This window comes from Crocodylus siamensis, chromosome 2 (assembly GCF_052110815.1).
Source record: "Crocodylus siamensis isolate JL-2025a chromosome 2, ASM5211081v1, whole genome shotgun sequence".
In the NCBI taxonomy this organism is placed as follows: domain Eukaryota; kingdom Metazoa; phylum Chordata; order Crocodylia; family Crocodylidae; genus Crocodylus; species Crocodylus siamensis.
In genome coordinates this window covers 209,458,404-209,483,895 of record NC_143396.1, presented here as the reverse complement: position 1 = coordinate 209,483,895, position 25,492 = coordinate 209,458,404, and the positions used below count along the sequence as shown (strand labels likewise).

At 38.9% G+C, this 25,492-nt stretch overlaps 1 protein-coding gene across 1 annotated transcript in view; it reads left to right on the top strand.

The window, feature by feature from the left end:
* The window catches only part of LOC149871649 (uncharacterized), a 59,786-nt gene that overhangs the window by 6,057 nt on the left and 28,237 nt on the right, over positions 1–25,492 (top strand). Inside the window, exons 2-16 of the mRNA XM_090032913.1 lie at positions 488–545; positions 2,239–2,382; positions 3,617–3,763; positions 5,806–5,928; positions 6,345–6,512; positions 7,026–7,211; positions 8,324–8,446; positions 8,614–8,727; positions 11,618–11,972; positions 12,624–12,733; positions 13,046–13,163; positions 16,194–16,285; positions 17,135–17,285; positions 22,359–22,468; positions 23,236–23,359. Of these exons, the coding sequence (XP_089889039.1) occupies positions 501–545; positions 2,239–2,382; positions 3,617–3,763; positions 5,806–5,928; positions 6,345–6,512; positions 7,026–7,211; positions 8,324–8,446; positions 8,614–8,727; positions 11,618–11,972; positions 12,624–12,733; positions 13,046–13,163; positions 16,194–16,285; positions 17,135–17,285; positions 22,359–22,468; positions 23,236–23,359 (2,110 nt within the window). The 5' untranslated portion in view covers positions 488–500. The remainder of the gene's footprint in view (positions 1–487; positions 546–2,238; positions 2,383–3,616; positions 3,764–5,805; positions 5,929–6,344; positions 6,513–7,025; positions 7,212–8,323; positions 8,447–8,613; positions 8,728–11,617; positions 11,973–12,623; positions 12,734–13,045; positions 13,164–16,193; positions 16,286–17,134; positions 17,286–22,358; positions 22,469–23,235; positions 23,360–25,492) is intronic.

The following is a 25,492-nucleotide window of genomic DNA, read 5'->3' as shown; positions in this document are numbered from 1 at the left end:
GGACTTAATGATCTTCCGAGGTTCCTTCCAGCCCTAATGTCTATGAAATCTATGAAATAACCCAGCTTACTTTGTAAGGATGGAATTAAATGTGGAGCTCCTGCTTGCAGTGTGTGGCTAAGGTAATTCCTCTTAAGGTAACTTCCTTGTCTATTTACAGGTGTAATGTTGACTTTTCTTGCTTCAAAATGTGTAGAAGTGGTCTAATGTGTAAAATATTGAAATAGCAATTTCTTAATAATCATGAAATGACTCTCAAAGTTCCTATCAAGTTTCAGCAACTGCAGCGAGCTCCTGTTTTTCTTGGATTATTAAATTAGTTTGATCCTAAACCAAAAAAGTGTAGAAAGAACCGTAACAGGAAAGGTACGATTGTATTCGTGCAGCTAACATAGCGATTTTTAATTTATGTATCTATATGTATGATTTTCTAAGCCGTACTAATATTTGTAGTGATATAATTTTCTTTCATCATTTTCTTTCATAGCCATTTTTAAACCATGTGGAAGTGGGGCTCTCAAGAGAACTTGTCCTCCAAACCAGTAGTAAGTATTTTGCTTTTATTAAGTTGCTTTTAATTTTTTTTAATTCTGTGGGTTTTGGAAGCAATATTCAGTAACCCTAAGTAACTGCTTTCCACAAGGAACCTTTAAAAACTTTTTAAATTGGTTTTGCCAGGAGATAGTTTGAAGCCCCTGAAGATTGCAGTGGTTTGTTTTTCCAAGCAGTACTTCATTGTCAGTATGTAACCATGGCTATACTTATTCACCTTTAACCTGTTTATCTGGACTTAAGAAAATGACCAATAGAAACCATGAAAACATTAAACTGATCACTATTAGCAGGCTATTCCTTGGTTCTCTGCTGTTACTGTATTTTTTCACAGACAACACCACCCCCCATCCCCAAATGTTCCTTGTTTCTGAAAGGCAGAATGAAGAAAAAACATCTTTCCTTGTGTATACATATATATAAGTAAGTAGCAATAAATAAACTGAGTAGCAGCTTCTGCAGCAGGAGTCTCCGCTGGGACAAAAGAGAAAGTGTCCACAAACAGCATTTAGTGAGTCCCATATGCAGTCTTGCAGTTACTTTTGCTCTCCCTATCCCCACCCCCCAACTCCCAAACTCAGAGGTAGAAACTGTTATTACTGTATTTTGTCACTTAATTCACATCCTGTTTTAGCAGCTGAACTGTGGGGAAAAGAGTGTGATGTATGTGAGGAAACAAGGTAGTTACATTAATATGATCATGGGCAAATCCAGGGAGGGTGTGGTGGTGTGGCTGCAACTGCCCTTTGCCCTAGGTTTAATATCTTAACTGAAAGATATCCCACCCATAAAATGAAGTGGGATTTAGTGACATTATTTTTTCTTTTAAGTCTAGGGGAGAAAAACGGTTAGCTTTAATTTTTGAAAAAAGAAAGTTTCTAACAGTAACACAAATGGGATTATATGGTAACTATTACTGTACTTCTGTAACCAGCTCTTTTTGTCTGTGAGGCACAAAGCATGTTTCTTGCCCTCCACACAGCCCCTTTTTCAATTTTTTAGCCGGCTTTAATGGCCTTGGATAATGTAACTCAAGAATCGTTCTGCACTCCTGTGCAGTCCCTCCTCCACTCCCATTTATTTTGCTGGATGTATGCAAACAACACATTTGTTCAGATTTTTTCCCCCTAAGTTTCTGTGGCAAGAAATCACATGTTTGTTGCAGGGGCTTGTGGCTTTGTTAATTGGAAATTGTTTATGAAAGTGCATACAATAATCCAGGTGCTTTTCAGGGAGGCAGAAGGAATAGTCATTGTTTAAAACAGTTCAGAGTCTAGAATCAGTTAGGCATACAAGGATTAGGGGAAGAAAAACAGGAATTTCTAAAGACAGACAATCATATAGTGTTATGGAGGCAGGGAGAAACAAGTAAGCATGTCTTTGTCATTTTATTTGTGATTGCATCATGTCCGGACTGGATTTTAGTACAGTTTTTAATCTTGTTTACTCTGAAAGGATCAGATGCTGTTTCAAGGGTTATGGAGTCCCTTTAATACTCTTCCAGTTCAGTTGTGTTTTATTAAGTGTACTTGACAAGCTACACTAAAAGTGTCCGAAAAGCTTGTTCAAGTTTTAATATTACATTCTAGTTAAATTTAATATGATGTGCTGAAAAACTAACAACTGTATTTTTACAGAGCCAGTAGTAAGTGTACAGTTTTGTTCATAACTGCATATTGTCTGCAGGCTTCTGGCTCACGAAATGCAGCAAATATGTCAGTGGCTGATTTAACCGAACAACTGGCACGTACTGAACAGCTGGTAACGCAACTCAAGGAACTTATCAGAGAGAAGGATGCTGAGCTTCTCAAGAAGGATAATCAGTTAAAGGTACTGCATATGTACATCAAGGTGCTTATTGAAGTACAAAAGAAAATTAATTTTAGTTGTGTTTAATCTTGTCTAGATATAGGCCTAAGATTTAGGTGAGTCAGTCTTCAGGACTAAGGAAGCATTGATCACAGCCAGGAGATGTGTGAGGATACATTACAGCTTCCTATAAGCTTAGGTTCTGTTTCCAGAATTAAAACCAGCTCTGGTTGTTACAGAAGCAACAAATGTTCTCAGGAATGAACACATGTTCTTAATAAATATAGGAAGCAACTTTCCATTGCACGTTCACTGTTGCACAGAATTAGATAGAGAGCTAGGCTCCTTTTAGGTTAAATATAGAATCTAATATCCACAATTAGCTGTTTGGTTAGACTATAGACTTGACTTAAAATTACTTTTTTAACATTTCCCCTCAAATCTCCTTTAATTATAATTTCTGTATTTTTATACCCTTGATTTGTGGTCAGAGTTAATAGACTGAATTTATATTAAATATCTTATAGTCTATTAAAGGGTAATCTTTTTTTTTTTTTTTTTTAAATTTTCAGGCTGATGCTTGAAGTATATTTTCGAGGGCTTAGTTTTCAGACTTACATTTTACTGGGATATTGTTAGATTTGTTTAGGCTAAAGTTTCAAAGTAGAAAGTAGTGTAAAACCTAACATACATTGTATTTAAACCCTCCCCCCCTCCCCCCAAATCTAAAATGAAGTAGCTGGCTCTAGTGTTGAGGATCCTAATGGAAGTAATGAGAAATGAAAATGATTTCGTGATGGTTGTCCTTGCATCTGTTTAGCATTTAGTTCATCAGTGTGGATAGGAAACATCTTATCTTAGTTCCACTATCCTAGCTGAATAAAAAGCCTGCATGATGATTGTTGAGCATCTATTCTTGGAAATGAGGCTATTTGAAACTGTGTGAGACCAGGCATCCAAAACCAGAGGAATCCAAAATTACTGTTTCATTTGGAAAATTTCGCTCTTGCAGTGATATTACTAACCAAGGAAAAGAAAAAAAAATCTTTAATACAGATTAAATGTAAGTGATGTTGGTCTTTTAAATTGCAATAGTAGCCAGGAGCCTGTCCCTAGTAATACTGAAAAGAATATTAGGCATCTTTATTTGCAGTCTTCTCAGGAAGTTTTGGATTTGTGATTGTGTTTTTATTAAGTTGTCTGAGTAGATAAATCATTGTGTAAGGATTTTATAACTATAAATTAATAATTGTAGGAAGAAAAAGAAGCTTCTGAAGCAAAGCTTTCTAAAGAAAAGTTGCACAATAGAGCCAAGGTGACATCCCTGACCTCCCAACTAGAAGAACTTAAGAAGCAGTTATCAGGATCTGGGCAACAAGAGTTGAAAGCAGAGCAAAAAAAAGTGAGTTTACCCTTTACATTGTAGACTTTTGTGTTCTTATCCTGCAGTCAGCTTTGTGTGGTTGGATCCAGTTGTATTGATGTCCAAACTCATCCTGCTGAGTCCAGTTATAGTCAAATTAAGTATACAGTTCTTTTATGCATTCATCTAACTCAGGGGCATCAAATTCATCTGACCCCTGGGCCAGATGAGGGGTGTGATGTTGGGCTGTAGGCCACATCAAGCCCAAAACTGGCCTGGTCTTGTGTGGAACCACATGTAGCACTTGCCCCAGGCTGGCCCTGCTTGCAGCATGTGTTGGCTTTGGCCTACATGCTACAGCTGGTACGTAGGAACAGTTTGGGGCTTGTGCTGCACTTGGTGCATGGGGCCCCTGTGCTGGACTGGCCCTGTGTGCTAGATTTAACACATGGGGTTTGTCTGTGGGCCCAGTCTGGACCAGCTTCAGATCCAGCACACAAGGCTGGCTAAGGGTGAGTACTGCATGCAGTGTGCACCCTGGTCTGGCCCCATGCATGCATCATGTGCAACGTATACCAGACCAGCTCTGTGCATTGTGCGTGGTACATGGTTAGGATTGGCATGTGCTCCATGTGGTACACAGGGTTGGTTACGGACCAGCTGTATCTTTGCCACCCCTGATCTAACCTATGCTTTTAATCACGTTTTGCAAAAGTTAAGAAATTCCTAACCTAAGAAAGGTTTCTGTGAAATTCTGTCTGAAGTGTAGTATAATCAGTTTGTTTAATTATATCCGGATAATTTTCCCCTTCCATATTTGCAACCCGTACTCCTACACATGAGAACTAAAAAGGAAAACCACTTAAAAATAATTGAAAGCAAATATGAAACTAACTTGTCAAATTGTTGTAGTCCAACATGCCACAGGAAAATACACAAATGGCATTGGTACCCATCTGGAAATTAGATTTTAAGAAAATAAAGTCGTAAGTATTTTACTATTACACAAGTTTTAAATGGTCTTCATTTATTAAAATTCATCAATTTAAGCTGATTATATTTCATTAAAATGATGTTGTATTTTGATCCTGTTAGTTTGTAAACTAGTGCTTTAATCTTTGTAGCTTTCACAGTTTATTTGTTTTTAAAAAATATGGTAAAACTTGGACAGAAAATCCTTTACCTCTGGGAAGTCTCTTCATATTCTCCAAATTGAACAGTGGGTGGTAGTTTAAGAATGCTAATAAACTTGGCATCTTTGCTGGTCCTTGAAAGTGAAATCTGCGTGTAAATGTTAGATTTGCATTTTTTGTGATTATAACTTGCTTTACAAAAAGTATTTACATAATATACTACTGATAGAATTGCACTTGGTAATATTAAACTTCACAGCAGTTAAACATACTTTTTAGAAATAATCCTTCTTCTCTCCTTCCTTACTTTTTTTCTGTTTGCATGGTTTATGCTTGCCAGTAGAAATGTGTGGTGTTTCTCTGTGGTCTGAAGGCTGAAGATCCAGTCAGCATATGAGGTATCCTTGATATACAGTAAAGCTGTGTTAACTGGCACTTTATTAGCTGGAAAACTCTATTAACTGGCATCTGAGTGATGTGGCAAAATCGAAACTGGAAGTACCACTTTCGGGGGACTTCCCATTCTGCTGCCGCAAGCTGAGTTTTTCTTCACCACTTTTTTGGCTCATGGCCCAGGGCAAAAAAGCCTGCGTGGGAGAAAAAGCAGCCTGTGCCCTGGCACACTGATGCTGGGGAGTGCACCAGACGGTGCACATTTGATTAACTGGAATATTTGATTAACTGGTATCCCCCATTACTGGGGGGTGTGGGATAACAGAGCTTTTACTGTATTTGAATTTTGAAGCCTTAACATAGCCTTGACATAGACGTCTTCACTTCTTTGTCTAATATTTTGTCAAGCTCTTCAAAACTCTGAGGTCTTGAGACCACTTGGAAACATACAACACTTGACTAGAGTGTCTGCCACCAGTAGTGCTTGAGCTAGTGAAGTTGCAGAAGGCATTTATTATTTGCTTATAGGAGCCAAAACTTTCTGTTTACATTTAGGCATCTAAAGATAGTGACCATGAAAATGCTGCTGCAAATCGTGGGAAAATACTAGTACTTAAAAGGAGGATTGAAGACCTAGAAGCCCAAGTTGCACAAAAAAATGAAGAGCTACGAAATAAAGTAAGATTTTTGTTTTTAAACTGACCTTGGGTTTGTTCTGTCCATTTCTTTAAAGACTAAACAGATGTGTTGTAAAACTCTGCTCAGATAAGTCAGACTGCATGTCAGGTCCTGCCCCAATAAGATAAATGGGTATTTTGCCATGTTTTTGTGGAGAAATTTGAACTTGCTATGGTGTAGGAATATATGGGGTTGTAAACATTGTGCATTAGTCCACTCTCCCTATTTTGGTTCAAAATGCTGTTTCACTTCAGTCATTTCTATAGTTAAACTGTGCAGTCAAAATTTAACCTGCTTAGAAATCTGATTTTGACTGTCTCATTACCCTAGAAAGGGCAGTAGGGGAGTAGTGAAGCCATCCCTTTTCTCTGTAGCACACTGTAAAAGTTGGAAGTAAAAGCATCTTTTCTCTCTAGACTTCTGAATTGGAGGTGCAGTATCAGCGAGGGGCAGAAATGGATGCCATGCTTGTAGAAAAGGAAAAGAAACTACATGAAAAAGATGCCTACATTGTTGATTTGCATTTAGCATGTGGAGGAGGCGATGTTACAAGAGTAACACTTGCCTGTAATGAAAAATTGAAGGTACACCTCTAATATATGTACACATTATTGGTGGCTTAAATATCATATTTACCTGCTTCCAAGACTATTTTGAATGTAAGATGACCTCCTAATAATTAGTTTCTGTACATGGAAAATATATAAATTTGTATAATTTCCCACATGGTGTTTAATTACTGGAGGGTTGTTTCAAATATGTCGGTCCCTCCCCCGCTGCAGTGGTGAAAGTAGTGGCAGGGGGGCATGGCAGGCACTGGTGTGGGAAGCAGGTGGGGAGGTCAAGTAACCTGACCATGTTGGTATGTATTTGTTTGTTATTTTCTCCAGGCTGTTTGCAAGAACATTTTGAAATAGGAATATTAGGAATAATTTCAGTTGTGCTAGCAGATCTCTTGGGCAGATTAAAATACCTGAAATGTAGATTTTGGTTTGTATTTGCTTTAATTGTAGAGAAGCTAGCAATATCATATTGTTTCTTTTGTTGTTTAGTCCTAGGTATATTTCACTAACAGTTTTGGGTCTTTTATTCCAAAGAATCAGCTTTCTGCAAAAGAGTCTTCACTGCAGAACATGCAGATTCTAGTTGAGAACCTTACAAAGAAGGTTGGAGACAGTGAAGAAAGATGTAGTTTACTCCAGGAACAGATTAAAAGTCTTCAAAATCTTCAGAGCAAAGAGAAGGGCCATTTCCAAGAACGAGAAGCTATGTATATAGAAAATGTAAGTAAACATTCAGTAAAAATTGCCGCTTTGGTGCCAAGAGTTGATGTAATGGTTGTCAGATGCCTGTATCTCAAAAAAGGAGAGAGATGCAGTTCTTTGCTTTTGAATGGTAATTCTGAGAGTGATGAAAAAGTTCTTAGTGCTTTTTGGATTAGTTCTTGAAATGGAGATAACATAATTGCATAATTATTTTATCTCCATTTCTTCATAATTTATTTATCTCCATTTTTATCTCCATAATTATTTTATCCCTCTTCCCCCAGCAGTAACAGTTGTACCCAGTCCTGGATTATTCAGAGCACTGACTCCAACTTAGGTCAGTGCTCTGATTTTATGGAGATGAATGTGCCGAGCCTTTATAAAATACCTTCTGTCTTGATATTCCCCAAATATTTTGCGACTATATTTACTCCTTTATACACAACATAACGGTTCCTTTTTACTGTAGATTTAGCTGCAGCATGAAGCTCTATTAATAATTTTAGGATAATAAATATTGCTAAAATAGAGATATGTAGTTGGAATATGTGTGGTATTTTGAATAGGCTGGATGTAATTACTCAAATGGAATTCTGGCTGGATCTTTGACTAACATGACCTGTCTTATTAAAAAGCAGTACAGGCTTTTCAATTCTTAAGGTGGTCAGGCCCTCAAGGTTATATTTAAGCTTAATAACACTTGTTGGGTGACCAACAAAAATAAGTTTGGAAATGGAAAACAAGCAGTAAGGGGAATGTAGCTGGGTTACAAGGTAGTAATTTGGAAAGAGGTAATGGAACCAGAAAAGAGGTATATAAGAGTCAGTAATGTGTACTGTAGAATGAAATGAAATTTAGGACATGAAACAGAATCAGACTAGGAAGGAGAACACAGGTGTACAATGTGAGACACTTTCCTTCTTACCATTAGAGATTCATACTATGCTGTAACATTCCCTGTATTTAAGGCCTAGTTCTTCCCTCGGTTAATTTGGATTTATTCTGGTGAAACTCCACTTCCAGAGGAGCATCACTGGTACTGTTGTACAAGTAAATTTATGTTATTGCATCCTTCAGTGAATCCTGCAAATAGTAGTTTGCTTCAAACTAATTTAAGACTTTGTTTTCAGATACGTATGTTTCAGAATATTATCCAAGAAAAGGAAAAGGAATTCGTTATAGAAGCGCAGAAACATGAACAGGAGCTCTTTAAACTAGCTGCTAGATCTGATGCAAGTGCTGATCTAGAACAGGTACAGTACCACTGGGAACCCCTTCACTTGGTTTGATTTGGGTAGCTGTGGCAGATTGAAATATCTTGCAGGTTACTGGTAATGCCATGCACTTGAGGCAGTGGTGCCTAGCTCAGCTGCTTTTTACCTTTGTCATGTAAAATTAACTTCTCTATTTCCCTGACCAGTTATTAAAGGCCTTGAAGCAGAAGCTACATGAAAAAGAGGAAGTCATGCTGGGAAGGACACAGGTGATAGTTATGCTGCAGAAGGAACTGGATGAAAAGGACCAGCAGCTGAAAGTAAGAAATAGTGTATGGGGCAGTTAACACTTGTCTATTAGAGACTAAAAAGCCATTATTTTAAGGTCTTCTGTTTAAACAGGTGTATGCATACATAATGAGTGTTCTAGTTACATTTAATATTAGTTAAAGATAAGTTCATAGTCATACAAGTCAGTATTAACCTAAAGCAGAAAATAAGCCAAAAGAAAATTAAATTAGTGCTTCCCAAATCTCTCAGAATATCATCCCAGTCAGAATCATCAGCCTACATCATATCTCTCTGCTTCAGAGTCAGCTATATGAAGTAGACTTCGCAGTTTGTACTGAAAGTGAACTATTTTGGGGTATTTCAGATCAGAGGATGAAATGAATGCTAAAACCTAAGGGCTACTTGTTTACAGTGTCTCTGTAGCACAGTGTTTCTCAACCTTTTCAGACTCAAGGCATCCCTTGGAAAACACCAGCCTTAGTTTTCACTCATGTTTTGAGAAAAACTAATAGAGCAGCTTTTCTGTTTCAGAAAAGTAACAGCAGGCCAGAATGTTTTTAGCACTGGATTCCTATTTGAACTCTCTGGGTTCATCTTCTGAATCATTTTTGCATACCTAACAGTGCTAACTTTGTGTGGTACCCTGATCTACCCTTGAGAGGTACCTCGGAGTGCTACCACATCATGGTTGAGAATCATTGCTCTAACAGTCTCTTCAAGTGGAAGCAACTCCAGTTTGATTTTTTTTTCTAATACTTGCTGGGGTAAGAGGTTCATTGCGTTTATTCAGCACATAGCACAGTGGAACCCAGATCCTCATTGTAGTCTCTGAGTAGTAAACAATAGCAGATGGGAACAGAGTGATCTGTCACTTAGCACGGTCTTGGGTCATTTCCACACTTTAAATCTGCCTAGGACCCATTATGAGGCAGTTAGTGCTGACAAAGCTGTAGTGCTGACAGTGGTCTCCAAACTTTTTTGATCACACACCCTTATCACTAAAACATTTTTGAGCACGCACCCCCAATATATGTATATTTATATTTGCGCACCCCATCAGTAAAAAATTTTTGAGCACACCCCCCCAATATATGTATATTTATATAAATATAAATAGAAGTTCTAATATTTTCTTCCCATACCCCAGTGGATTGTCTTGCGCACCCCTGGGGTGCATGCACCCCACTTCGGAGACAACTGCTCTAGACCACCATGTAACTTCATTTCTGTAAACTCCACTCACTGTTCAGGACTACACACACAAAAAGCTGTAGAAGATATTGTTTTAACAATTTATAGATTAAATAATGTAAATGGTTTTTAATAGACTGTCTTGATCACTGTTGATGTCACTGTTTCACAAACTTTATTTTTCTCTTACTGGTTGGGGGTTTACTAGAGTTTTTGTCCTCTATGTTGTTATGGGAACATCATCTTTCAAGGACTTTCTAGAGCAGTGGTTTTTAACCTTTTTTCGTTTGTTGGACCCCTCTGGAAATTTTGAATGGATGTGTGGACCCTTTTGGATTCTAAAAAGCAAACATATCTAAAACATTCATTAATTTGATTTAAAAAAATATTTTGTTCTGGTTTACATGTGTTTGTCTAGTGTACATAGAGGTGATTGTATATAATAGTTTAAAATGAAGTCTTATTCTTGTATACTGTGCAGGGGTGGGTATAGGTTTATGTGGGGTGTGGCTATGCCTGTGGGGGCGGATAGGTGTGAGGGTGAAGGAACAATGGGTGTGTGTGTGTGGATATGTGGGGTGTGGGTGGGTATGGGGTTTGTGGGGGGCTGTGTGTGAGGGAGAGTGGCTGGGGTTTCTGAGGGAGTGTGGGTATGAGGGTCTGAGTGTATTTCATAGATTTCATAGACATTAGGGCTGGAAGGGACCTTGAGAGATTGTTGAGTTCAGCCTCCTGGACCAGGAGCAGGAAGTCAGCTAGGGTCAAAGGATCCCAGCAAGATGAACATCCAATCATTCCTTGAATGAGTCCAGAGTAGGTGCCTGTACCACTTCTAGAGGGAGTCTATTTCAGGCCTTGGGGACTCAGACAATAAAGAAGTTTTTCCTTATGTCCAGCCTAAAGTGGTCATGGAGGAGTTTATGACCGTTGGTCCTTGTTATCCCTTGGGGTGCCGGTGAACAGATGTTCCCCCAGATCCCAGTGCACACCCCTTACGTGCTTATAGGCAGCCACCGGGTCACCCCTGAGCCTGCGCTTTTCTAGGCTGAAGAGTTGTATGGCTCTCAGCTTCTCATCATAAGGCCTATTTTCTTGTCCTCTGATCATGCACGTTGCTCTCCTCTGGACTCTCTCAAGCGTCTCAATATCCTTCTTGAATTGTGGAACCCAGCATTGAATGTAGTGCGAGGGGGTGTGTGGGTGCATGTGTATGGTGGAGTGTGCATGTGGCACGCACACGCACGCATGCACGCACACCTACTTCCCAGGTTATCAGTGTGGTCCCATGGTCTGGCTGCCAGGAGCCACATGGTGCTGGAGCAGTATGGGGGCAGGAAGGCAGGGAAATGGCCGGGGGTAGGTGGGGCTGGGCTGCAGGTCCTACTGTTGGCTCCCCCTGTGTCATACTGCTCTTGTCATCTTTGACAGACAGCCAGGAGCAGATAAATATTTTCTAAATTTTTTAGGGGCTCTGTGGACCGGATAGAATGGCCTGGCGGGCTGGATTTTCTCCAGCCCTGCATTAGAGCATTGCAGGCTACCCAGTGGAGTTTCAGCTGTCACTTTAGACCCTTATGACACTAATTCACCAACCCTGACAGTGATTTATCATTAAATTATGCTAAACATGTAAGAATATCTAGGAAATTTTTGTAAGAAAACTAAGCAAGTTTCATATGCAGACATATATACGTGTGTGTAAATTGAAATTTTGTTATTTTTATGCAGGAAATTAATGAAAACCTGAAACTCCTTCAGTCAGAGAAAAATAATCTCCAGTCTAAGCTAGATGCTGAGAAACATGTAATGAAAGCCCAGTTGAAAGACATGATGGAGAAACATGAACTTGAAATGAAGAAGAGCCTAGAGAAACATGAACTTGAATTGAGGGCGATGCAAGAGAAACATAATGCTGAAGCACTTGAAATCCAAGACAGGCTTGAAACTAAGCTGCAAGAGAAAGATGAATCACTGATGGAGCTTCAGAAACGAGTGACAGAATTAAGTAATAATGGACGGAGTAACTCAGAACAAGTTATAGATATAGAGGCTGTAATCAAAGAAAGGATGGAGCAACTAGAAGGTATCCTATTAAAACATAGCTGTTGTATTTGAAGAACTCTGTTGTCATTCTATTGCATATTGTGAGCTAAATGCATACCTGGTGTAATACAAGTACATGTCTTTTAGCTTCAGGGATGGAGTCAAATTATTTTAAAGATGCTCAAATACTATGGTGTAGTGGGTCAAAGCAACAACTAGATTAGGGGTTTTTAACCTTTTTTAATAAGTGTACTCCTGGTGGCCCCTTTTTAGTAAGCATACCCCGGGGGCAGGGTGGGGAGTGTCCAGGCACCGAGCCGAGGTGTGCGAAGCGGCGGCAGCACAGCATCTGTGCAGCCCTGCCCTCATCCCGCCCTCGCCCTGCTCCTGTGAGGCAGTGGCATGGGGTGGCAGCACTCCATCTCTGTCTGCCCCCGTATGCTGCATGGGACCTTTCAAAGTACCCTCAGGGGTATGCATACCCCTGGCTGACAATCTCTAAATTAGATGTATTTAAGTTTTGGATTTGGCCTAGCACTTTTAAAGCTGCTCCTTTTCCTTTTAGTTACAGATATACCATAGAAATTTTAATAAGGGCTTTTGAATAAAGAGAAAAAAGCAGGTGCTGAAATACTTTGCATAGTTACATTGATCTTAGGATTCTAAATGATGATTTTGGTTTGTTTGCTAGGTCAGGTGAAGTTGAAAACAGAAGAGGCAAGCAAATCTGAAGCTAAATTCCTTAAAACGAAGGCGTGGTCCAAATCAAAAATCAAACAGCTGGAGGATGAACTGAAAAGTGTACATGTGACATTTTAAAATTTAATATTATTGTTTTATTTTTTTAAATTTAATATTATATATCTAATTTTTAAAAGTGTAAAAGGTCCACTGAAAGTTGCTTTAAAAAATCTTTTATGTCATAAGGTGAAAGTGAATTTTGCCAAATTAAAATATATATATGAGTGTTTTTAATAAGTATTTAATGTTGTATCTTTTTATTTTAGAAACACTGTTACCCTAAATCTTATAAAATATCAAATTACAGTGTAGATTAGGATTTGGCTTTTCAGTTCTGTTGAAGCATAGTAACAAAACTATTTCTTTTCATAGTTATCATCAAAGAATAATGACATATCTGCTTTAAACAACCATATCTCAGACTTAGAAATTGAAAAGGAAGAACTACAGTCAAAACTGCAAGCACTTTCTGAACTCAGAACTCAAAATGGTAAATAATTAATGGAACGATTTTGCTGTTTTTGAATGTATTTTATGCACTTAAATCAATCTGTTCAGAATCCAGCATGGTAAAAAATGAAAGAATTTTCTAGACTTCATTTTAATAGGGTATCACAAGATGACAACCTTTTATGTTTGAAGTTGAAGTATACTATTTAGTAGCATTAAAGTGTATTTTATTCTGCAAAATGACATAACAAGGGGGGACTGGACTTGATGATCCTATGGATCCCTTCTGGTTCTGTGATTCTATTATTATTCTATGTAATAATTACATTTTCTTTATACAATGAAACAGCAGCATGTGTTACAGCAAGACTTAGTCTAGACTGTTATTGTAGAAACTTCTCCCCCAATTTGCCCAAATTTTGCCTTTATGTAATACCTCAGTCCTTGATGAACCTAAATTTTTACAGTTGGCGTTTCCAGCATTGAAGCAAATTGTGCTGCTGTCTTCTGCAGTGGTGTAACTAGGGCAGGGCAAACCAGACATTAATCATAGGTACTGACTAGGCTGGAGGTGCCAGAATTGCTCCCGTGAGAGGCTTTGCCACAGCAAAAGGAGTCCTGCACTGCCTGGCTGTAGTCTGGCTGTAGGACCTAAGCAGTGCATTGCTGCACCAAGCAGTATACTGGGGAAGGAGGGTGAGTGCAGCAAATGGAATGGCACTCTTCTATCCCTCCTTTCCTTCTGGGAGCCTTTGCCAGACCAGACATAGTCCTGTGCCCTGTATATATCCGGGGTTGGGAAGGAGGGGGTAGAGGAGCAAATGGGCCACCGGAGGCAGCTGCCAGGGAGCCTGGCCATGGGCCTGCTGCTGCGTGAGTGGAGCTGATGCTGATACAGCATCAGCAGTAGCCTAGGAAGTTAGGTCTTCCCTTTCACTCACCCATGTATCCCTCCCCTCCCCATTTTAGTTGTTGGCATACCTCTGTGCTTGCTTTCCCTACCTGTCTCAGGTTCTCATCTTTCTGTGCCTCTGTTTTTTTGTGATATTGACAAGTCTCCTAGGAATAACTTTTAAGACCATTTATTTGTTTTTGGTACTCAACTCAGATTTATGCATAGACAGTATGTTTCTGACAGAACAGGGCTGAAAGTGTTGACTGATACTTAATACTAATCTAAGAAGAGTCAGGGCCCTGTTACTTACACATTTTACGTGGCTACTGAGGAGTGCTTAACCCTGGATTGTCTACACATTGGGTGCTTTTACATGTGCTCTGGGGGTTGGTGGTGGCACTTTAATTGGAGCAGCTCCAAGAGTTGTTCTAATTAAAGCGACACTGAATTTCCTGTATCAATGTCCCCAGGCTTAAAAATGACGTTGTTGTTTGACAAGCTTTAGTTCAAGTGCCCCTGCTGCCGTTTTTAAGCGTGGAGTTGCAGGAGACTGCTGAAGTGTGGCAATTGTCATGCCCCAGCGGACTCAGTTTAATAGAGTCTGCTCCAATGCACTGGAATTCCAGCACATTGGAACAACTTCTGCGCTTGTGTACAGGTGCCCATTAGTACTGGAAACCAGTTTTAAGAACACTTTAGGTGACTTAGTTATGCTACTCCAGGGCAGGTTTATCTTTGATCTGTGTTACCTAGCTCATGTTCCATTAATGTATGGCCACCCGCAAGAGATGAGCTGCTGAAGTTGCAATCCTCCCGTATCCCATGATGCAGTGTCCCTACCCCCACCCCCTGTTCTGTGTGGACAAACTTCTAACCTTGAATTCTACTGTGCAGGGCATGGTTCAGACACCAAGCCAACTTACCCTCCCACCTGTGGGGGTGTGACCTTCCCACCCCCATGAGTACAACAGCTTGCAGAGCACATTCCGGTCAGCCAGGTCTCAGGGTATGGACAGGCCTGGGAGTGGAGTCTAGGGAAGGTGGGAGGTAGGAGGTGGCTGATACAAGGTAGGGGGTCCAGATTGAGTCCCTATGAGCTGGGGCTTCTTTCCCAGGGAAGGGGCAGTACCTGCCCCCCTCCCCGCAAGTGCCTTCCCTGACCACTCCTACCTCCCAGCCATCCCAGCTCGACCAGCATCCCCATGCACTAGTCACCTTCCTAATTTATTAAAAAGAGACCTTTAATTTACTTCCTCTTCATTTCTGTTTAAATTCCTTTTTTTTTAACTTTTCATTTTATCCTTTCGTGGCTGACTTCTTTCATTTCACCACCCTTCCGTCACCTCCATTTCCTTTCCACCTTCATTTCATTACCCACCCCCATCCCATTGACTCTGCTTCCCAGCTTCATGTTCCAACCCCCTCAATGCATCTCTCACACACTCTACCTAGAGCAGGGATAGAAGCCTGTCACGATTTGCCTGCTCTCTAGTGGCAAGTCACAGCTGTGCCAGGTGCAGGACAGTCAGAGAAGGTTTTTAACCTTAAGGTGTGACTGCTCTAAACTTGAGCTAGCACTAACACTGATCAGCACTGGAGCAGCTCAGTACAAGATGTAACAAGGCCTTTAGGTTTGTAAGAAAATGAACTGTGCAACAGTGCTTTAAGAGTGGCGTGTCAAAATAACCTGGCTCAGGCTGGGATGTGCTTCTGACCTGACTCTTGCTTCTCTGTACTGTGTGTAACCATCCTCCGATATCTGCCAATATCTATGCATTGTGGGCCAGATAAAATAGCTGGGTGGGTTGGAACTGGCCCACAGTCTATGGGTTATGCAACCAGTAGCAGCAACCTAACACCAACTGAACTATGTTCCTGTAGAAAGTATTGCATTAGACAGGAAATGCTTTAAGACCTCCTAGAAGTGAATTTCTGTTGATACCATGCATTTTACCCCATTCCATTCCATACCCAGTGCTTTGTGTCAGCATTTCAAACATTGACTGACTGCTTCTTAATACTCCTAAAATGAGTTAATTTTGGAAGGAGGTGCACTGTATAAGCCATGTATTCCTTTCAACTAAAATGATTCCATGGTCTCAGTTTGGAGTTGGATTCTTCCTCCTGGTTTAACATGTTATCAGGTAATAGAGACAATTCATTATGTTTTTGCAGAAGAGCTACAGGCTAAGTTGGAAGTCTATGAAGAACAGCAGCGAAAATTGCAGGCTGATCTTGAACAAGTCACAAAGAGGGCAGCCTCACAGGTTTACTGTTTAAAGTTGATTTGTATTAATTCTTGGTTAGCTTGACAGTGCTAATGACCTTTGAGATAATATTACCTGAATCTTGAATTTAAGCAAAGGTTAATTTAGTAATATACAGAACTGGGAAAGCAGTAACAGTTCATTGTGCTAACAAGTTAAGTTTTGAAATGATTTTGTGCTATTTACTGAGCTCTTAGGTATGCACCAAATGCATGTTATTCTGAATAATGTAATGTTCATTTTGTTTCAAATGACTCAAGATAAACAGAATGATGCTGTTGTTTTACATGCAGATATCCACTAGTAACACACTGAGTCCTATCACAAATTCAGGTGTTATGTGAGGCATTTTAGAAATGTCTGCCAAGTCCTTGAAATGCATGGATTCTATGCATACATGCTGATACCTGTTTGATACTAGCAGCAGAGCCAGTTGAAGGGGAAAAAAAGATATTTTACAAGAAATATTAAAAATAACTCCAGTTTTTGTTCCATATATTTTTGTAACAGGTCCCCCCCCCCCCAGTTTCATTTTGATGGCAGGAAGAAATGTTTTTACTTTTTCTCATTTGGGAGTAAAATGGGGGAGCATGAATATTTGGCCAAGAAGGCATTTTTGTATGAAAAATCTCTTCAGGTAAAATAACTTCAGCCAAAACTAGCCGTTTTCAAATTTGTTTTAGGCAATTAAGTTATCTGCTAAGATAGTCTTCAGGCATCTTCAGTGGATTTATTTTTCTTTCATAAAGCTGTAAGTAAGCACAGCTGTGGAAGTTTTCTTTTGGAATGGATAACAAACACGTTTACATATTTTGCTTAATTAAAATTTCATTTCAACTTCTCTCATAGGCCAGTGAATCAGGCAGCGTGGATGAGTTACAGAGTCAGCTTTTGGAATGGCAGGAGATTGTACCAGAATCAGAGGAAGCACATGACCAAGTCAGAGAAGAGAAATCTGCCATAGCTTTCAGAATGGCACAGATTGAAGAGGAGAGAGAAGGTGAATTAATATATTTAAGAACTAGGTCAATTATGTTAACCTAGGAAGTATGGCTAATTTGCTCTGTCTGCTGCATTTCAAACAAAATTGATGTCTTTCTGTCATGTCTCTTTCTTCTGTAGTCATGTAAGATTTATAGAAGCAGAGAAGTTAGCAGAGTCCAATTGTTATTCACAATTTGTATTTTGGTTTCTTTCTTTAAATTGGTCTGCTTCATACATTTATCCTTCATCCTTTTTATTGGTAGTGTTCTATTCTCTTGTTTTTTTGCCATTTGCGCTGCTTATCTTCAAGATCATTAAATAGATTTCTTTCAAAAGCATACCATCTGAAGTTGAATGATCAATGATAAAAATAATTATTCAGCATGTTGGCTGCTTTCCTTGAGCCAGAGAAGGTGTGAGGAGCTATTGGATTGGTTATGGTGATGAGATAAACAAACCTGAGATTTAATGTTATTAACCAGAAAGCTATTTAAAGACTTGTGAAATAAGCTGATAAATGTGCCACTGGTACAGAACAGGTGAACTGGCAGTGATTTGAAATTTAGATTAGAACTTCAGATAATATAGTAGAATCTCAGGTAATCTGAGATTTTATGCAGATTCCTAAATTTGTAGTTCAGTTATTTCCAGTTGGTACTGTTTAAAAAAATGAGTCTCAATTGTTAAAAATAATTTTCCAGTTGAGTCTCAGTTCTCTGCTGCATATTATCGTATTTTACCTACTTTCCCCTTCGAACCTGCATGTAGCTTATAGGCACAAAGAAGAATGTATACCACGTACAGGTAAAATTAGCTCAAGCAATTAATTTTCACAGCCTTTTGGTCTTCTGGAGATTTTAATTTTTTGGGGACTCGATTGTTTAAAGTTCATTCTGTAAGTACCTAGATGTTTAAAAGAGTCCTTCTTTTCTTTGTGAAGGATTGATACATGTAATTTTTTGGGCCTTGAAAAAAGAGTAACCCCCTTAATTTCAAGTAGTTTTTATTTCACCTGTGTTATTTATAGATCCATATGCAGTAATACTAACAGTTGTAAACCTTCTTTGTTGTCCAGCGAGTTTTTAATTTTGCATTTTTTCCCTTGGGATAAGCATGACCTTTTCTGTTTCTTTTTTTCTCCCTGCTGTTACACCTGATGAGCATTCAGCGTCCCTTCCCCCTCCACTCCTGCCCTACACTGTGATTTGGTCAGCCACTGAGAACTTAGTTTCCCATCAGTTTTGTGCATGCAGGTTGCTGCAGCCATGTTGGCTTGTAATGTACTGTTACTGTTTTCCTCCATGCTGTTTTCTTGGGAGGAAATCACCAGCAGTACATTTTCAGAGCTGCTTTTGGCAATACGTGGGTTTTTTTGTAATACATGTAACAAATGCTGATTTTTAACTTGATTTTTTTTCCCTTTGCAATGCCTGTTTCTTCATTTATATTAACAGAATTATCTTTCTTCATTCTTCGTATTTCTAGATGACTCCATATTTGTTTTGTAAACTTATTTTGAGGAAGGCTGTACAACTTGCAATTAGTTATAATGTGCAAAGCTAAGAACCAAATTCTGCCCTTCAAATTTTTTTTTCTTTTTTTAAGAATACTTAAAAAATTTCTAAAGGGACTAGGTTGGTTTCAGTGGAAAAAAATAAACATTCTCATCACCAAAAGACAGAACTTGGAATAAACATTTACTGAATAAGGGTGTATATAGTATAGCCTCATGAACCCAGCATGCTTGGGATCAAGCACCTGCCAGAAATGTGAAAATTCTGGATTTTTGAAACTGGAGCAGCACCTGGTCCAGGGGGAAGGGGAGGAGCAGCGACTAGTCTTGGAGCAGTGGCCACACGCAGAGCAGCAGCACAGGGTGGTGGATGGTGGTGGCAGCCGCTGCATGCAAGCTTCTTCCTCCGTTGCTCTGGAACTGGCCACCACTGCTCCCCAGTGGAGTGTAGTTTTAAAAAGTGCCGGATTTTCGATAATTCTGGATTTTTGATATCTGTATTTATGAGGTTATACTGTATTTAAGTAGTAGCTGTCTTTAAATATATCACTGCATTAGTAACAACAGTCATAAACTGGTGAAAATGAAGGTTTTCACTGACAGTTGCCATTTTATACTCTAGTCCTGCAGTTAGTTGCATTAGCATGCATCCGTGTCCCTAAATGGATTGCAAGACTGTATGAGCATAGCCACGCTACTGAATACATTTGTGGTCCATTATGTTACTTGCTTTCAATATACTACTTCCCTGTGAGCACTTGATGCAAGCAACTACATTAACAGAATTAGCTGTGTGTTAAAGACAGTGTCTAAGAGGAAAGTAATGCTGGAGTGTTGTCTAAGAGGAAAGTAATGCTGGAGTGTATTGATTTTTTTTCTGTCAGAAATAACTGCAAATCAGAATGTGTCCAAGTTATAAATTGACCCTATACATTTAGAAAAAAAATGTTGATTGGTAACCATCTTTAAAATAAGTTGTTACATTTCTAGTAATTTTAGTCAATACAATTATAGAACTTGCCTGTAGAAGTCTCCTATTTCAATATGCTCTAATGGAGAGAGTAGTTTCCCCATTAGTATTATCACTTATAAAAGAATAAGATATTTTTTGTCATCAAAATATTGACCTAAGGGTTTCTTGTTGTATTATTTCTTATTGTGTTTCTTACTGTATTTAAAAGGAAACTGTAAAATTGTAATTTAAAAAAATTTAGACTTCTTAAAGGAAAAAAATCAAGACCATATTCTCATCTATCCTAAATAGCCTCTCTCATTTGAAAACTTCTGGAGGAAAGTGTATCTCAGTGTCAGGAATAGGGCTGTCAACCTAAGTATTTGTTTAGTGACAGTCTGCAAGCTTTTTACTGACAGTTAATATTTTTTATTGATGCATGATATTACAGATGTGTTATACAAAATATAAATGCAACTCTTCTGCCATGTCCTACCCTGCTGCCAGTTAGAAGGGCTGGGATTAAATTTATAGGTTTAATATTAACCATAGGAAAAAAGTGAAAAAACAAAACACAAAAAAAGCTTGGAGGTCAGTAAATAGTTGCTAGGAAAAAAAATCCTTGGGTTGGTAACCTTGCTTGACTGCAGCAATGGATTTAGTCTGTGTGGCCCCCTATTCATCCCCACACTCTGTTCCTAACTGCACCCTGTACCATGCTGGCCTTCCAGCCCTTTCAGCCCACTCCCAGCTTTACCTTTTCCAGCACTACTCCCTCCCTTCAAGCTCAGATGCTCAAAGAAGCACATCTTTGACTCAGCAGTATTACAGGCAGCCTGGGATGCAGCAGCAGCACCTGGCTGAGAGAGTGCTTTCTGCAGGGTGCAGGACTTGGTGGTGGCTCTGCTGTGCTCTGTCTGTTAGATCGTCATTAAGCTGCAGCTGCTTAAGTGTTTTTTACTGATGGCTAAAGTTTTTTTTCGAATGGATTTTACTAAGCCATTTTTAGGCTGATTTCTTACTGACATTCATTAAGCTTACTGGTAGGTGGCAACCCGAATTTACGATTATTTTTACAGAAATGTTTGCATTATATTTTTTTAATAAAGCTCTTGTAGAAACCATATTTATAAGTAAAAACAAATGAGGATTTTCTGTTCCTTTAGTCAGAGCAAATACTGAATTGTGGGAGTGTATGATAAGAATAATAAAAATTAAAAGTGAAATGTAGCTGCTTTTTAAACTAAAGTCAAGAGAAATGCGGGAAACAAAAAAGCAACATTGGTGCCAAAAGAATTGATGTTTGAAAATATTTTAATCAGCTTAATGTTGTAGAAACATTGATAAAAAAATCTTTAAAAAAATATGAATTTTACTTTAGTAGTGTCCCATTTAAAATGCGCTTTAAAAGTAATTTAAATGTACGTAATGAAAAAAACACAGAGATTGGAATCTCTTTTTATTATGTAGTTTGCCATTAGTTCTTAATGTTAACAAAAAGAATTCCTGTTTCCATCTTAAATGTGACAGTTGTTAGCCTTATGGGGTATCAAGCCAAAATCATTCTTCTGCAATTTGGGTTAAGTTAGTGGAATCCTTGGATGAATAAATCTTGCCTAGTGTTACAGCAGGAATGAATTTGATCCATTTCTTAAATTCACACATTAGTGAGGCAAGTCCTTCTATGGAACATATGCATCATGAAGAGTAAAAACCCTGAACTGGATTAATTTATCAAAGTGAGGATTCAATCTGAGAAGAGCTTATGGCCTCGATGATTAAAATATGGAGCCACCTTTTATATTCATTTCTTCATGCTGGCTTTTCTATTTTGTATGCTTTGCATGAAACATATATTCCCTAGCCTATCCCACAAACGTGTTTTGTCATATCAAAAAACAGGTGGGAAATACTTAAAATGGAAGATCATTTCTAACAAAGGGCAGGATGCTTATTTAAGCTTTCATATTCTGAATGTATTCATTGTGTGTTATTTACAAGTAGTTCTATATTTGTCTCACTAAAAATCATATAATTAACATCTGATAAGATGGTTTGATGCCAGTTTGCAGTGTAGTACATGCTTGTGACTTCCTCAAATTATCTGGCATTGTAACTCATGCTAAAATTAAAGATTCAAGTGGGACTCATCATTTCCATTAAAATGCATGCGATTGTTCAGCTGTATAAAATACAGCAGTCTCAGCTGATGTCTTTATCATACCAGCTAGCTGTGTTTTAACCTAGTAAATTGAACTGGGGTGTAATTTGGCAATTTAATTGGCTGGATTTTTGTTTTGGTGTCAAAATGCAACCTTATTCCCCCCTCCCCCCTTTATATTCAATCTTTCTATAATTCTGCTGAAGAAGTAAAATCACAATTTGCTTCTACTTGAAGAATAATATAAAATTATTCTTGCATTCTACATAGCGTTACTGGGGGGAAATCACAACATGAATGCTATGGATCGCCCCTATAATCTCTTTTCTGTCATTCATAGAGATTTCAGTCTGTCACTGATCTCTTTGTATCTCGTATATGTCTAATGTATAAATGCGATTGCTTTCCTGTGGCACAAAACTGATTGAGGATGACTGGTTCTTTCCTGGCTGCTCTGATCCAGCCATAGTCTCAGGGCAGCAGGAGCTGGAGGAGGAACTGACCACAGGTCAAGGAATTGGCAGGCTGCAACAATCAAGAAGGAAGAACAACCAAGCCAGCAGGAAACTTCAGGTGAGTTGTTAGAACAAAGGAATCCACTTATTTTTACTCTGTTTTAATAATCAGAGACATGGGAATTTCTATTACTTATATGATGTCAAGTACATGTATGGTGCCTTACACATGAATAGAAAGTTTAGGTCTATGCCTGATGGGGCTGAGAAAGTTTGAAGAATAAGGCAGACAGATGAGAGTTTAGAGGTAATTAAGACAATGATGCATATATCTTTACAGGGTATAGCTTATGATGTGGCTATAGATGATTATATAGTATGTCTCCTCTTTGGTTAGGGCATTTACATGGATTATATTTTTTTTTAATTTGAAGAAATTTCTCTGTGGGGATGACTTCCAAGCTTGAAGTTATGCATGGGCTTGATGAAGTGAGACTTAGGCATACCTTTCATCTTAGGCATACCTTTTACTTAATAGGCTTTTTTGTCGGTGAGATGGTATGGGACAATCTCTGAGGAGCATCACTTCTTCATTCTTCACATATTTGTTTACCTGGTTGATGTCCCTAATTCTATAACTATATTTAGGGAGAAAGAGTCTGCACATCTATAAGAAATAGCAGCATCAATCTTGCATTCATATTTTACAGAAAGAATGTTTCTTTTTTTTTAATAAGCTCTGATATCTCAGGATTCAATTCAATAAATCTGCCTTACAGCAATGTTTATCATATAGGTTTAATTGAAACTGCTCTGGCAATTGAATATGTATTTTATGTTAGTTTCTCCCTTTTTATTAATACTGTTTTCGTGTCTTCTGCTTAGGAAGAATACAGCTTTGATGGGAAACAATGCTTTCAAGAACTGAATGTCACCTTGGATGGCACTGATTCAGCTGAAGGAGAGAACATGGGAGGTTGGTGGCCAGAGTACACTTCACCTAATGCAGGTGTGATAACCACTAGACAGTTTATTAAAGCATGCACAACATCTGTATTTTGTGTTTATTTTCATTTTCAAATTGAACTAACAATCCCATTTTGTGGTATATTCTAATCTCTGTTGAATTTTTTTTTTGGCTTGCATTTTTTTCTGTTTCATTTTGGAATATGTGCGTGCTGAATGAACTGCCTAGTTTCGGTTCAGAACTAGAACACAAACATGGTTTAACATCTGGGATTCTAGCAGTGCTTGTCTGAATGAAAACGTACTGTTCTAAGGTTATGTACTTTTTTCAGTTGATAGATTGTTCTTGTGTAAGTGGCTCCACTCTATAATGTTGTTTTCCAACCAAACCATTATATTCCATCTTTGTTTTATTTAGTTATAAGATTATTGTTCATGTATATTATCTCTCTCCCTGGATAAGATATTTTATGTCTGTGATGGATATAATTATATCTTATTACCTCTTGTTAGAAAAATACGTACATTCTAAGTGTCCCTGTAGATAAAAAAAAACAAACAAACAAACAAAAAACTACTTTTCCTGGGGTTTCTTAGTGCTGATTCCAGGGGTCTGCTATGAAGTAAATATATGGCTAGGTCTTGTTTGGTATAAACATTAAATTCACCTTTTTTATTCTGTAACTACCTCCAAACAGTAATTTAGACTGGGTTAATATTGATTAACCAAAGTGAATTTACAGCTACTGTGTGTACATTTATATTCAGCCCCCAAAGCAATAGCTTTTCAATATTTACATACACAAGGCATTTGGTTTCTAAGATGTTTTTAAATAGAGCTGTTGTGTTTTTATTTTCCTGATTAAGCTTTAAATGAAAATCCAAGCTTGGGTTAGAAGTTTGCAAGGCTGTGAGATCGGGACTAGGATTTCAAATAGATGTTCACAGTTCTAAAAATACTGGGTGTTACTGCTTTAATACTAGATACTGGTTTAAGCTGGAGTCATGTAAGTACAAACGTGCATAGTAATTGTTGCCACACACAAATGTTGAGCAGATAATTTGGTTGGGCTGTGAAATGTTCTCTGTAATAAGCCCAGTTTGTAGCTGCTCTCTCCATCTCAAAATATTCCATAGGTATATTGTGTTAAAAGGGGAAGAGAAAGAACCTTTATTTTAATTTGTTCCTCCAAATTACAGTTATCTGAACCAATTGTAGTATAATCGTCGGTTCAGAGTTTTGTCCTTTTGGCCAGACGATACGTTTAAGAAAGCTTCTGAATTTTCACATGGAACTCTGAGGTGGTGGACAGATCAAACTTTCATCCTTCAAGGGGAAGGAGGATTGCTCTTGCAGAGCATGTGTTAGGTCTTAAGGATGTAACTGTTATGTCTGTACACTCCTAAAGGTGTGTCACCTGCTTTTAACCTTGAATAAAACTGGTTAATGATGCAGAGGTCTTGCTATGCTTACACTATAGGATAGGGGTGCTCAACTTCCAACCTGCAAGCCAACTCTGGGCCACAGAGCCATTGCATCTAGCCTGTGGGGCTCCCCATGGGTCAGGAAATTTTGTAGTACGGGAGTAGTGGCAGTTAATAAGGCTAACCTCCCCCTGCCAAATTCCCAAACCCCAAGCCCTGCATGGTGAATTGGAGCTGGTCTTCCTCTCTCTCTTTCCTCTTTGGGGCCAGGCTATGCTCCCTTCCTCCTCCTCTTCCTCCTGCTGCTAGATTGGGGCCAGGCCATGCTCCCTCCCCTTGCAGATAGATCGGGGCTGGTCCCAGATGGGACCTGGGTCGAGCCCTCTGCCCTACCCATGGCGCCGAGTTGCCCCCTCCCCTTTCACGCAGCTGTGCCTGCCTCGGGTGACAGATCAGGCCCACTGGCTGGTGGACTGCCCATCAGTTCCACCGTCAAAAAGGTTGAGCACTACTGTTATAGGATAATGGGTCCAACCTTTCTGGTGGTTATGTCCCACACCCTTCCTGAGCGTTAATCTGATCCTGTTCCCCTACCCTGCTGCTCTGTTTCTGTTCCCTGCCATGCACTCCCTATCTGCTAGTGTGCTGTCTGTTCCCTCCCTGATCTGCCGCTTGCCACACACAGACTGTCCATGCCATTCATGTAGCAAAAAATAGCCATATTTGCTATATAGGTACATGCAGATGTAAC